Source organism: Neoarius graeffei, chromosome 6, assembly GCF_027579695.1.
Source record: "Neoarius graeffei isolate fNeoGra1 chromosome 6, fNeoGra1.pri, whole genome shotgun sequence".
NCBI lineage: Eukaryota > Metazoa > Chordata > Actinopteri > Siluriformes > Ariidae > Neoarius > Neoarius graeffei.
In genome coordinates, this window is record NC_083574.1 from 22,700,097 (window position 1) to 22,714,765 (window position 14,669).

General features: G+C 40.9%; 1 protein-coding gene across 1 annotated transcript; it reads left to right on the plus strand.

The window, feature by feature from the left end:
* The first annotated feature begins 2,144 nt into the window (after positions 1-2,144).
* Positions 2,145-10,864, plus strand: serp1 (stress-associated endoplasmic reticulum protein 1). Its single transcript, XM_060923449.1, has 3 exons — positions 2,145-2,384; positions 2,684-2,759; positions 10,162-10,864. The coding sequence occupies exons 1-3, from the start codon at positions 2,301-2,303 to the stop codon at positions 10,200-10,202; spliced, it is 201 nt and encodes a 66-aa protein (XP_060779432.1). The 5' UTR covers positions 2,145-2,300; the 3' UTR covers positions 10,203-10,864.
* Positions 10,865-14,669: the final 3,805 nt, after the last annotated feature.

Sequence of the window (14,669 nt, forward strand, 5' to 3'; positions counted from 1 at the left end):
ATTTGCATACGCTGTTGTTATTTTGAAACTGTATAAAATTAGAACTTTGTGATTTTGAATCAGTTCATTCTGCAGACTGACTTGGCTTTTACTGATTGATTGATTGATTGATTGATTGATTGATTGATTGATTGATTGATTTAATAAAAGTCTAAACTTTTCTGCAAACTTGGTTAACACTGTCACCTCACAGCAAGAAATTTCTGGGTTTGAGCCCAGTGGCCAATGGGAGCCTTTCTGTGTGGAGTTTGCATGTTCTCTCCGTGTCTGCGTGGGTTTCCTCGGGTGCTCCCGTTTCCCCAACAGTTCAAAGACATGCAGTTAGGTTAACGGGGTGGCCTGGGGCTGAAATGTCCTTGAGCAAGGCACCTAACCCCCAACTGCTCCCCGGGCACTGTAGCATAGCTGCCCACTGCTCTGGGCATGTGTGTGTGCTTGTGTGTGTTCACTGCTTCAGATGGGTTAAATGCAGAGAGGAATTTCACTGTGCTTAAGTGTAGGTGTGATAAATAAAGTTGTTCTTTTTGTTCTTCAAACTCTTTGAATTATTCTTGCTTGGGAGAGTTTCCATGACAACGTGCTAATTTTACATTAGATATTATATTTAGTTTCTATAAACTATTAGGGTTTCACAAGAGTCTTGAAATACTTGGAACTTCAATAGGGAAACACAGACAGGTGAATCACCCTTTAGATTGTATGAATCTCTCAAAGATAGTATCATTCATGGACACGATGAAGAGTGGTACAGTGTCACAGTGGGTAGTATGACCTCCTCACAGCTCCACAGTGCCTGGTTCAATACTGAGCAGAGTTTCACATATTCTCCCTGTGTTGTTGTGGATTTCCTCTGGGTTCTCTGGTTTCCTCCCACTGCCCAAAGGTAAGTGGATTGTCTATACTAAATAGCCATTAGATGTGAACGAGTGTTTGAATGTGTGTGTGCCTGCCTGGTAATCTGTGATGGACTGGCATCCCATTATCCATCAGTTCCCACAACTTGTGTCCAGTCACCTTATTATAGACAGATATATTAAAGAGATTTAGATTACAGATAGATATTGTATAATACAGATATTTTAGACATTGTGTATAATATAGGTATTGTATTATGTATTATGTTGTGTATATTAGGGAAGCCATGGCCTAATAGTTAGAGAAGCAGCTTTGGGCCCAAAAGGTTGCTGGTTCGATTCCCTGGACCAGCAGGACTGGCTGAAGTGCCCTTGAGCAAGGCACCTAACCCCCAGCTGCTCCGGCACGAAAGGTGGTGTACCTTGTGTCTTATTAGCCAAAGAAAAGCTGATGTGATTATCAGTTTGGGCAAGAACCTGGCCATAACTAAAAAAAATTATGTATATTGTATATAATAGTAATACTAGATTGCATATTTTTTATACTGTGTAATGTATATACTGTCCATATTGTACATTACATATACATTATTGCATTTTACTTATATTACATATATTCACACTTTTCCCCCCTTCCCTAAAGAGACACCAACTGCCGGAACTAAATTCCTTGTGTGTGTCAACATACTTGGCCAATAAACATGGTTCTGATTCTGATTCTCAGTGTTAACTTTGGCTCCAGATCCACTGCAATCATGATCAACATAAATCGGTTACTGAAAGTGAATTATTATTATTGGATGAATGCTAATTATTTATTTTGCATTATTATTTATTGATTACATATTAAATTATATCAATAATGTCCTGAAATGTGGAAAGAAAAAAACCGTTGTAATAAAACGCATACAAAATAAAGAACCCACAAAGACAGCAATGTGTAAAAGATTTATGGATGTTCCGATTTTTTTTTTTTTATTTTTTTAAACAAGATTGTGTGAATTAAATTCATAGTTCAGTTCAGTTCATAGTCCATTTCAAAGTTCAGTTCAGGGGGCGTTCCCCTTCCCGTCGCGTCACTCAGTCTGGATTCGCCACGACGGCGGAATAAAGACGAGTGGGCGGAGTCATTGTTGTGCCTACGTTGCATATCTGAATTAATAGGCGGGATCATCTGTGTACGTACGTGTCACGTACGGGTTAATAGACGAAGTCTTTCTCTGTGTACGTTAGCGCGTAGCGGGGACGTAGGCGTGGTCTTCTTGTGCGTACGTCTTCACGTAGAGGTTTCGAGGGCGGAGTCTGATTTGTGCGTACGTAGACATCTCTCGGAGTCAAACGAAGGTTCTGAGATCATTTCATCAGGACGTAAACATTTGTTGTGTGTGTGTTTTTTTTTATTTAGCACAACTTTGTTTTGAGTCACTGTACGTTAAGACTGTAAACATGGTCGCGAAACAGAGAATACGCATGGCAAACGAGAAGCACAGCAAAAACATCACACAACGAGGGAATGTGGCCAAATCATCGGTAAGTTGAACTCAGTTATCTAACCACTGATCAGTGCTACTCAAACACATGCTGTTAGCTGATACTTAAATTCAAACATTTTATTTTTGTTTTGTGATGTGTGTGTGTTTTTAGCTAGATAGCTAACGGAGTATGAAAGTGGCGGCTCATTAACGAAGCCTAACCCCATCATCACTTCCTGCTTTATGGTGTTCGTTAATAAAGTGTTGCAGCTACACCGTGATCACTTCTTGTAATCAGCATAAACCGTGTGTGTGTGTGTGTGTGTGTGTGTGTGTATTCATTCATCTTTCCTACAGAGAGGCACCCAAGACGACAAGGCGGCAGTAGGACCCTGGCTCCTGGCTTTATTCGTCTTTGTAGTGTGTGGATCAGGTCAGTTTCCACACCTACATTTGCATTTCTCAATTTCTTCTTTTCCTTTGAATGACTCTTCTATTTAAATACGTCAAGAATAGTTTTCCTTTACAAATGAGAGCCGTGCTCTACATTGACAGGGCAAGGACCCCCGCCCCGCCCCCTTTTTTTAAGGGGACCGGTCAGCTTATATTATTCCCTGAGATGTGTTTGTAAAGTTTGCAAGTTTTTTTTTTAACATGGGGGGGAAAACCCGTCTTGGCTCTCTTTTCTTTTCTTCCTCATGCTGTTTTAGCATGGTATGAAAACTCTTAAGGCTAGCTGATTTTGTTACTGTGCCTTTTAAATATGTAAGTAGCTTCGCTCTGATTGGCTGGCTAATCGTTTTCCTTTACAAATTAAAGCCGTGCTGCCTTGACAGGGCAAAGTACATTTACCTTTTTGTGACCACTGCCTTATAGAGTCTGTAGTCACAGTCATCATGTTGTAAGAATGAGCGCACTATGCATACAGGTGTTCCTATTAAAATGACCTGTGTGTGTGTGTATACAGTACAGTTTACCATTTGAAATAAATGGACTATCTCATCTCATCTCTAGCCACTTTATCCTGTTCTACAGGGTCACAGGCGAGCTGGAGCCTATCCCAGCTGACTACGGGCCAAAGGCGGGGTACACCCTGGACAAGTCGCCAGGTCATCACAGGGCTGACACATAGACACAGACAACCATTCACTCCCCCACAGTCCAAAGACATGCAGGTTAGGTTAACTGGTGACTCTAAATTGACCGTAGGTGTGAATGTGAATAAATGGACTAGACTAAAGGAATTGCTTTCAGATATGTTTATGCTTATTACTGAGGGAAAGTGTGTTTCTGTTTTAAAATATACTCCAGGTTGTCCCCCTTTTATCTCCTTCTTCGGCCAGTGGTCCCATGTGTGATGTAGATGTGATGCACTTCCGAGTTGTTATGGGAAGTTGTCGAAAAGAGTATTGAGACCACTGAGCTCTAGCACCGGGCCATTTCCAGGAAATAAGAGTTTCAGTCATGGCGACAGTGTGCATATATCAGCCTCGGTTTGGAGGTTTCAGTTTTGAAAACTGTAAGAGTAGAATAATATAAAGTACAGACACTTGGTATTTTACTTCTATAATTTTTAAATTGTTTATTTTTGGATTACGCTTCATTTTTGTGGCTACTGCCTCAGAGTAAATATATATGCCATATTTACTATATGGACATGGTGTCGGAAAACAATTTTATTTATAAGTAGTAGCCACATGTACCCATTTTTCCCCTAAAAAGCAGGCATGCCATACACTTCAATTATTTTATATTATTCCCAGAGATGCTTTTGTGAACCTTATAAGATAAGACATTAAATATGTAAATAGTAGTGCTCTGATTGGCTAAAATCTTTAAATGAGAACTGTCATCCACACCCACTCTGCCGGCAGGTGTGGAATTGTAGCTAAACACTCATACCCCTTTTTGACCAACAGGGAATGGGTTATGTTCTTGTTCACACACCAAATTTTGAATTGTTCAGAGCATTTCGATAAAAAATAAATTGGTTCGGAACCTGAAAAGTTGCTTGCCAGCTGGAACCAAAATATAGCTGGTTTTTCCAGCGCGAACTATGTCATTAGTTTGGAGAGGAAGCGGCATGCAGAAATGGAAAACACAATGGGAAAGGATGCATCTTCAGAAAAAATGGACCAAAAACTGATCTGCAATAGCAGAACAAAAGCTCACAGGTAATCAGTTAGCACCACCATCTTGCTACTACTGTTTACTCCTGTTGTGTATTGTGCAACACCCTCTGTTCATGACGCATCCTAGATTACAACGGTTCAACTCAAAGCTGGTGAAAACGTGGGCTTGTTTGCAGCCTGGCACTAAGGTTCAAAGAATCCTGAATGGGTTTGGTTCAAGAACCTGTTCCCTGTTGGTCAAAAAGGGGTATGAGATGTAAGCAGTGGCTTCTGCACTAGGATTACAGCCTTACACATATGAACCCGAGTCAGAAGGGGAAACTGAAGGAGCGGACACTGAACCAGTGCCACAACTAGGACTACAGTGGCTGTTCACCTTGGAGACCTTGGATATGGGTACGGCCTGGCCTGAGATTTATGGCAGGTATACACTGTGTGAGTTTGGGCTGTCCCAGATGAGAGGACAGTCATCAAAGAAACATGGTGTTCTTTTTGGTTGTGGCTCCAAAATGGTGGCCTGGTGTCGCACTGTGAGAGGGGTTCAAAGATGGCTGTCGTCATGGTCTTGCAACTGAACATAGCCTGGGACAAAATTCAAGCAGTGTCAGAAATTTAGGATGACCATTTCAGTGTGATTGCTGCTATGACCTACGTCAGCTACCCAACCAATAGGAATGCAGCGTGAAATGATGCACTGATCAATGTGACACTGGTACCAAACCTGTTTCTTGCTTTGCTTCATTGTTTTACCACTAGTTGTTAGATCTTGATCTGTCTGTACTGACGGAGGTTGAATTGATAAAGTATGATCTAGGAATTTAGACCTCTGATGCCTAAGAGATTCTGTCTTGTGGATCAGTCCAAGAGCAAACAGTCACTGACTCACGCAGCTGTTCAGAGATGCTTCTCCGTTTATTGTAGGACAAACATGAGCAAATATTCACATTCAAGAGTGTTGTAGTTACGTGATTGGATGTTGTGATGAAGCTAAATTTTCTATGTGTAACGTAAATGGGTGATGAAGCATTGCGTCACTGGTTTAGGCTACACTACTTTATGAAAGAAGAGACATTTCAGTATGTACTATTACATCACCTGTCAGGATCATAGTCTTATGAAAAGAAGAAAGATGTTACTGGTCAAAGTCGCTTTCATGACGCAGAGAGCAGAATGTGTGAGCAAAGATGAATCTCAAGGATTTACCTAACCAAAACAAGTAGCAATCAGAACAGACTGCCCAGTTTCCAGCATGCCAAACATATAGTGGTGTAGATGGATGATTCACACTGATGCTTTCTTCTTGTATATTAACTTGTATCATGGCCTACAATTCAGTAGGTGTTCTCATACAGTCTACATACATCAAACTTGATGTTGTATCCAGGTTTATAAGATCAGTGTGGCACTGCATGACCTAGAATAAACCCTCAGTCTGTAGGCGCCATTACACCCTCTTCCCAGATATTCAAGGGCCAGCAAGAGCTCACCGGACACTTTAGAAGAATACTTGTATGCAGACTCGGGGGGGTGTATCACTTGCTAAGTAACTATGTAGATGGCTCCATCTTGATTCAGATTGCTATGGGTGGCCATATGTTAATGGGGTTGGTCCCATAAAAATAAGGAGATTCTATGTAAGAAGAATACACTTTTGTAATTGGCCTGTTCTGACTGCCTATTTTCTTTCTATGGCCATTGGACTGGGGATGTAGCAGTCCACTTTGAGAGACCAAGTACATTCTCCAAGTCACGCCATCATACCTCATTTCAAAAACAACTAATACAAATCTTTTCCATGGCAAGTCCCCTTTAAATGCTACACTGTCCTTCCTGTCAATAAACCTTGATTTACAGTATTTGTTGAATTTTCATAGAGATGTCTATTTAAAAACTCAGCCATTTTCTCCATTAAATCAACAGGTACACAGTTCTTCTTTTCCTTCCGTTTCCTTTAGATCAGCATTTATTGATCTGATATTCAGTCGTAAGTGTTAATGCTGACTCAATCTAATCCGAGAACAGATTATCGTAAGCACTGAAAGCAGTGATGCAAGCTGTTTAAAAGAGATGCTCTTCTGTAAATAAACCCTTCTACTGCACAGATACAAACTCACTAGGAGTATTTAATCATAGCATTTATTTGATTCTACTCTATTAGATTTACAATTTTTTTTTTTTTTTTTTTTTTTTTTTTTTAAGCTTTAGTGGAAGCTGAAACTTATTTTCTTGAACTGCAAATCCATAATATGTATAACTCTCCAAATGTGATGGCAATTCTTGGACAGTTTGTGAGTAGCCTATGTATTACAGCTGCTAGTTTGACTTCTAACGTGCAATACAAATCAGCACTTACAAAAAGGAGGAATTAATGTTGGGATCAGATCACGTCATTTTGTCGTGGCCAATAAATTTCCAGTGTCTGCCTCGAATATAAACGTCAGGAATGACGAATAGGACTTGTAGGGCAACATAATGACAGTGATTTGGTGTATGGGATGCCTCTCCCTGACATGAATGATGATTGGTTGGGGTCAAACTTGGAGTGATGCCAGTTTCCCAACTAAGACATGGCAAGAATATATGGCATTATATCCCTCATCAAAAATTCCTATGCAGGAATTGGCCAAGGATGGCTCACTTGACACAAAATAGTTCCACCATTGATTAAGCAATGTATCTCATGACGTCAGAAATCTCATCTCATTATCTCTAGCCGCTTTATCCTTCTACAGGGTCGCAGGCAAGCTGGAGCCTATCCCAGCTGACTACGGGCGAAAGGCGGGGTACACCCTGGACAAGTCGCCAGGTCATCACAGGGCTGACACATAGACACAGACAACCATTCACACTCACATTCACACCTACGGTCAATTTAGAGTCACCAGTTAACCTAACCTGCATGTCTTTGGACTGTGGGGGAAACCGGAGCACCCGGAGGAAACCCACGCGGACACGGGGAGAACATGCAAACTCCACACAGAAAGGCCCTCGCCGGCCCCAGGGCTCGAACCCAGGACCTTCTTGCTGTGAGGCGACAGCGCTAACCACTACACCACCGTGCCGCCGATGTCAGAAATTATAAAAAAAAAAAAGGGTATGGTGTGAGTCAGTCATGGTTAGGGCTGTGCGATATATCGAATATACTTGATATATCGCGAAAATTCTGTGTGCGATACATGAAATTATTATATCGTAACTATCGAGTATTTTATGGTCATCTTCCGACTTGCGTTTGTTTCGTGTTTGTTTAAAACCTTTCCCGGTGGTTTTCTCCCTGTCCCTCAGGCAGTAATGTGAGAGGCTGCCTAAGGGTAAAGAAAACAATAACGTCACGCACTCGCCAACCAATCCCGGGCGACATCTTGGCGCTGAAAGGAACTTCCAGGAAGTTTTTCTAGTTTCGGTTGTGTTGCCAGATTGGGTGGTTTTAAGTGCATTTTGGCAGGTTTTGAACATGTATTTTGAGCTGGAAAACGTTAGCAGTATCTGGCAACACTGCCGGCGGGAAGATTTCCTGGTTCCGGTTTACAGCGCTGACTCAGTTCGTGCAATCGCTGGTGTTGCATAGGCTACCATGTAAGCTCTGTCAATTTCAGCGACAAATTACTTCCTAAAAGAACTAGTAAGGGGTCAGTCAACTGGCATTTTTTGGATATCATGAGGAGGACGTGGAACCAGTTTGTAAAGTGTGCAAAAAAAAAAAAACCTGTCATCACGAAAGGCAGCAGCACTACAAATATGTTCCATCACCTGAAACTCACCCGGTACAGTATGAAGAGTCTCTTAAACTCCGAACTACTTGCTCACGAGCTAAAACCCCCCACAAGCTAAACAAATGACCATAGCGGCCTCGTTCTCCAAAGCCGCCCCATATGAGAAAACGAGTCAGAGATGGAGAGCTATAACGGATGCAATCACTAACGTCATTGCCGAAGACATGATCCCAATTAGTATAGTGGAAAAACCAGGGTTCCAAAAATTACTAAACACACTCGATCCCAAATACGAGTTGCCTGGTCGCAGACATTTTACAGAGAAGGCAATACCGGAATTATACACATGAGAGGCAGAGCCAGAAAACATTCAGTTCAGAAGTGTGCAAAGAGAAAAATGATGTTTTGCAGATCTCTCTTTTCTCTCCCTCAATCTCTCTCTCTATTGTGAATGTTCCAGTGGTTCTCAGTAGTCAGGTTAATAGCTTGGAGATCTATTTTTTTTTTAAAATAATTTAATGAATGAGCGCTTTTCTTATTTAGGCTAAATGTCTTTCTCAGTGTGGAGCTTGCACTTTATTGGTTTGAGCTCTGAGCAGCTCTGTATTGTATTGCCCCTTTGTTGCAATTTTCAAGATTGTTTTTGCAATTTGTGCCACATCTTTGTTAAATAAAAAGTCTTATTTCAACTCAATTGTGATTAATCACCAACATGAACATTTAAAATGTGTTGTTGAAAACCACCTGTAAAGTTAACCAAGAATGTTATTTAATCTGCAGGGATTGTAGTGAAAACAGTAAAGAGTAAAAGTTAGATTTCATGGGGTCCTTTAGAGGAGATTTAAATATATCGAGATATATATTGTATATCGTGAAATGGAGAAAATGTATCGGGATATTCATTTTTTCCCATATCGCACAGCCCTAGTCATGGTATATCCTGGAAATATCATGTCGTCTGATCCAGGCATGTGACATTGGATGTCACAATTTAAAGTTACATGGCCGATTCGAGTCACCGCTGTGGCTCTGCAAGTGTGTGTGTGGGTAGATCTACATATTGTGATCATGCCTTGTGAGGCAGATGATAGCATGGTACATTGCACGTGCGCAAGTCGAAGGTAAACAACAAACATGGCTGCCTCCAGTGAGCTGATGCCGAGATTCAATCTTGACACTTTTGGAATTTTTTGATGACTGATATAAATCAAATATACCATGCACTGACCAGCTCCGGTAATTATGGATTGTCTTTGGTGACTGGCATAGCACTATCATTCTCATATATATATATATATATATATATATATATATATATATATATATATATATATATATATATATATAATTTTTTTCTTTTTCTTCAGAGTTGTGCCCCTCACAAAATAGTACCTCAGAGAATCCATCATTTCAGCCAGAGCCTCTTTGTGCATAGTACATTTGATTTACTACGATTGCCTAATCTGACACGGTGATTATCTTGAAAGACAAAAATGTCATCTGATCCAGGCACAAGACATGCCTAAATTAAGTTTAATTGCCAAAAGCACATGATTACTGCTTAAGTGTTTTGACTGAAACAACTCTTTAATCTAACAATTTGAGGTGTCATTGAAGATGGCTCAAGAACTGATGTCTTAACAAGCTGTTAAAACTGTCAAATCCTGTAACCTGGGTGTGTAGATAATTTAATAATACTTTGCTAATTTTACATTAGAAGCATAGATGTGAAATTTCAATGTGGATGCACAAAATTGACTTGACTTATGAGGTGCTATTCATAAAATTATTACATCCAGTTAGTCTTGACATTGGACTTGGAATTTATCAAAGATGTTTTTATAAAAGGTTTTTTAAATTAAAAAAAAAAGGGTGGTGGGGGGGTTGTTAAGCAAGTCCTGAGCATTCACCATCTTTGTAGCTGAAACATTTTAATGAATACATCTGTGGAATCTCAACTCAATCTTTTATACCTTCCTTTTCTCCCCAGCCATTTTCCAGATCATTCAGAGCATCCGAATGGGGATGTAAGAAGACAATTGGACAATCATCCTCCTTATCATTGAACATTCCTCTCTTCTCTTATCTCACTCTGCTGGCAAGAATGATCAACTCTCAGCTCTTCATTTCTTTCAACCATCCATAGCTGTCACCACAATAGTCTGAGCTCATGTGCCTTACAGGAATAAAAAAAATGTAAGAGGATCAAGCCATACTGTATCTTTCCAAACATTCCAGTCTGATGAAGACTGCTGCTGGAACACCGTTACTATTGCAAACCTTCCTGGCACTGACTTTCACTACAGTGATTCCTCATGCAGCTGTCCTCCCCCCCCCAAAAAAGGACTGTTTTATATACACCATGAAATTTTAACTCTGAGGGGTGCCAAAATATCAGGTCTCAATTTAGGTCACAATAACTTGTAGAGTTGTCCTGAACTACAATACAGTGATGTAAATTATGTGGCGCTATGCACCTTTCATGCATTCCTGCCAGTGTTTATTGCTGTTCAGGGCTCTGGGGGGTGTTTTTTTTGTTTGGTTTTTTTTTCCCTTGACTTTTTTTATTGGCTGAAATAAGTGAAGGTCTTTTTAAAGTCAGGTTTATGTATTGGACAGCAGCAATTTGTAAAGTTATTTTTTTTTTCTTCTTTCCACATGAATGATCTTTAACAATAAACAGTTAAATGACAGCTTTTTCATTTTTGTTCTCATCACAAACTGATTTGTGCTGTTGTCTTTTGCACTCAGCACATGTGACCTATTTATTATCGTCAGCTCAGAAGTGTCATGGATGCCAACATTTACAGTTCAACCGTAATATTTACAATCTTTGACCAGCGCTGATGCGAGAAACACCTGAAAATTGCACTTGTTTTCTCAGATGAAGCAGTGGTCAGGCCAAACACATTCATCTTAAAGTTGAATTCGCTTTGATAGTAATCACATCAAACTTTTTTTTTTTGGGGGGGGCCTTGCTGTTTTCTGTACTCGTCTTGGGGGGCAAATTAGCTACTTAGACATAGCATCAAGCAGTCCAGTACACTAAGGTTTCTGAGGTCAAATTATATTTTTCTTCATTTCACAATTTTCTTGTTAATGTTGGCACATCTGGTATATACAGGAGGGTATAATGGATAATATGGTAAAGCTTTTTGTAAGGAAACCTTTACATTTATGAAAAGACCTATAGTGACAGTGGTTTGGGGGGAATAAAACAGCATGTCACATACTGCTTTACAGTCTTAGTAAGATATCAAGTTGTTTTATTAACTTCAACACAGAATAAAGCTGCTGGTTTGATTTCCTGGACCACAGCAGAGCAGGAATGGCTGACATGCCTTTGAGCAAGGCACCTAAACCCCAACTGCTCCCTAGGGTGCTCTGGGTATGTTGTATGTCACTTTGGATAAGAGTGTCTGCTAAATGCCATGTGTGGGTATGAATGTTTATAACTGCTGTAATGTAAGCGATAATGAACTAACTTGTCTCATGGCCATTCCATGACATCATTAAAAGTAACTATGAACGTTCTTTAATAAAGTAAAAATTGGAAAATTCCTGTAGTATTTGAGGAATAGCTTCAGGATGTCCTGTTTATATTAAAAAAAAAAAAACCACCACCTTTGGGATGGCACTGCTTCAGATGGGTTAAATGCAGAGGATGAATTTCACTGTGCTTGAAGTGTGCATGTGATGAATAAAGGCAAGAGTAACTGCTTTGCATTGGGCTAATGACTTCGCTTCGAAAATCATCTGATGTATGTATACACACTCCCTGTCCACTTTAATATTAATAGGAATACCTGTACACTTGCTTGGTTATGCAGTTATTCATTCAGCCAATCATGTTGCAGCAGCACAATGCTTAAAATCATACAGATCCAAAAGAGCTTCAATGTTCATGTCAATCATCAGAATGGGGGGAAAATATGAACTCTGACTTTAATTGTGGCATGGGTGTTGGTGCTAGATGGACTGGGTTTTGAGTATTTCAGAAACTGCTGATCTCCTGGGCTTTTCACACACAACAATCTCAAGAGTTTTCACAGAATGGTGCGAAAAACAAAACATTCTGTGCGCTGAGGGTCTGCAGGCTGAAACACCTTGAGTGAGATCACAGGAAAATGACCAGACTGGTCTGAGCTGACAGGAAGTCTATAGTAACTCAAACACTCTACAGCTGTGGTGAGCAGAAAAGCATCTCGCCATGCACAGCACATGAAACATTGAAGTGAATAGGCTATAATAGCAGAAAACCACACTGGGTTCCACCCTGTCAACCAAGAACAGGAATCTGAGGCTATCATCAGCACCAACTCACCAAAAGTGGACTCAATCTGTCCCATCTGGCACCAACACCCATGCCACAGTTCAAATCACAGATCACATTTTTTCCACATTCCGATGTTTGAAGTGAACACGAACTGAAGCTCTTGACCTGTATCTTCATGGTTTTATGCATTGTGCTGCTGCCACACGTTTGGCTGATTGAATAACTGCATACATGAGCAGGTGTACAGGTTCTCATTATCTCTAGCCACTTTATCCTGTTCTACAGGGTCGCAGGCAAGCTGGAGCCTATCCCAGCTGACTACGGGCGAAAGGCGGGGTACACCCTGGATAAGTCACCAGGTCATCACAGGGCCGACACATAGACACAGACAACCATTCACACTCACATTCACACCTACGGTCAATTTAGAGTCACCAGTTAACCTAACCTGCATGTCTTTGGACTGTGGAGGAAACCCACGTGGACACGGGGAGAACATGCAAACTCCCCACAGAAAGGCCCTCGCCGGCCACGGGGCTCGAACCTGGACCTTCTTGCTGTGAGGCGACAGCACTAACCACTACGCCACCATGTCGCCCAGGTGTACAGGTGTCATAAATGTAATAATGTGACTTTCATATCAGTAGACTAATATTGTTATAATTATTTATTTGTTGAAATATGGTTAGGTATGGCGGCACGGTGGTGTAGTGGTTAGCGCTGTCGCCTCACAGCAAGAAGGTCCGGGTTCGAGCCCCGTGGCCGGCGAGGGCCCTTCTGTGCGGAGTTTGCATGTTCTCCCCGTGTCCGCGTGGGTTTCCTCCGGGTGCTCCGGTTTCCCCCACAGTCCAAAGACATGCAGGTTAGGTTAACTGGTGACTCTAAATTGACCGTAGGTGTGAATGTGAGTGTGAATGGTTGTCTGTGTCTATGTGTCGGCCCTGTGATGACCTGGCGACTTGTCCAGGGTGTACCCCGCCTTTCGCCCGTAGTCAGCTGGGATAGGCTCCAGCTTGCCTGCGACCCTGTAGAAGGATAAAGCGGCTAGAGATAATGAGATGAGATGGTTAGGTATCTCGGAGTAGTAAAGTCTGTATAGGATCTCACCAGTGGCACATTACACAGAAAGCATGTTTTCCAAGAAGCTAACAAATTGCTATCGGCAACGGAGAGCTGAGTTCCTCATAGGATATTTGTAGACAACAATCACCATTACCAGTTGTTTACCCAGCCATTAATATTGCTGTTTTTGTCCCACTGTACAGTATAAGAGCTCAGGAAGTTCTTCTGGTGAACTCAAAATGCTTGTTCATATGCACAGGATTTTAAGATGATAAGCAATTAAATAAGTAAATATAAATAAGTCATGGCTTATTTTTTTTTTTTTAAAGATATTTTTTTGGGCTTTTTGCACCTTTATTGGATAGGACAGTGTAGAGACAGGAAATGAGCGGGAGAGAGAGAGACGGGAAGGGATCGGGAAATGACCTCGGGCCAGAATCGAACCCAGGTCGCCCGCATTCATGGTATGGCGCCTTAACCACCTGAGCCATGACGCCCCCAGTCATGGCTTATTTATAGGTATAATAAGTATAAGGCTTATATGAAGGATTATTTATAAGTATAATAAGTCATGGCTAAGAAAAAAATTTAGGTAAACTATCTTGTATACATTTATAAATCAATCATAAGAACTTTTGGTAAATAACAGGACATCTGTATTTAGGATTATTCTTTATAAATGAAGCCAGATTTCCAGTTAACTGATTATTTCTATAGCTATTCTTTATTTATGTACACAGTGAGGATTATATAAATTTGTCATGCTCACCGGCCACTTTAATCGGAACTTGTTTTTGACTCTAAGATTCTTGTTCTTGGCTGGCAGGAGTGGAACCCATTGTGGTCTTCTGCTGTTGCATGCTGAAATGCTTTTCTGCTCACCACGATTGTAAAGAGTGATTATATGAGTTACTTTATCTTTCCTGGAAGCTCAAACCAATCTGGCCATTTTCCTCTGACCTCTCTTATCAACAAGACATTTCCACCCACAGAACTGTCGCTCACTCAATGTTTTTTGTACCATTCTGTGTAAACTCGAGAGACTGTTATGTGTGAAAACCCCAGGAGATCAGCAGTTTCTGAAATACTCAAACCAGTTTATCTGGCACCAACACCCATGCTACAGTGAAAGTCACACTTTGAGATCACAATTTTCCCCA

What these genes read in the sequence shown, in the direction of transcription:
- serp1 (XM_060923449.1), top strand. Translation starts at nt 2,301, where the DNA reads ATGGTCGCGAAACAGAGAATACGCATGGCAAACGAGAAGCACAGCAAA. An exon ending in GGAATGTGGCCAAATCATCG is followed by an intron (nt 2,385 to 2,683) that starts GTAAGTTGAACT and finishes TCTTTCCTACAG; the next exon opens with AGAGGCACCCAAGACGACAA. An exon ending in CTTTGTAGTGTGTGGATCAG is followed by an intron (nt 2,760 to 10,161) that starts GTCAGTTTCCAC and finishes TTTTCTCCCCAG; the next exon opens with CCATTTTCCAGATCATTCAG.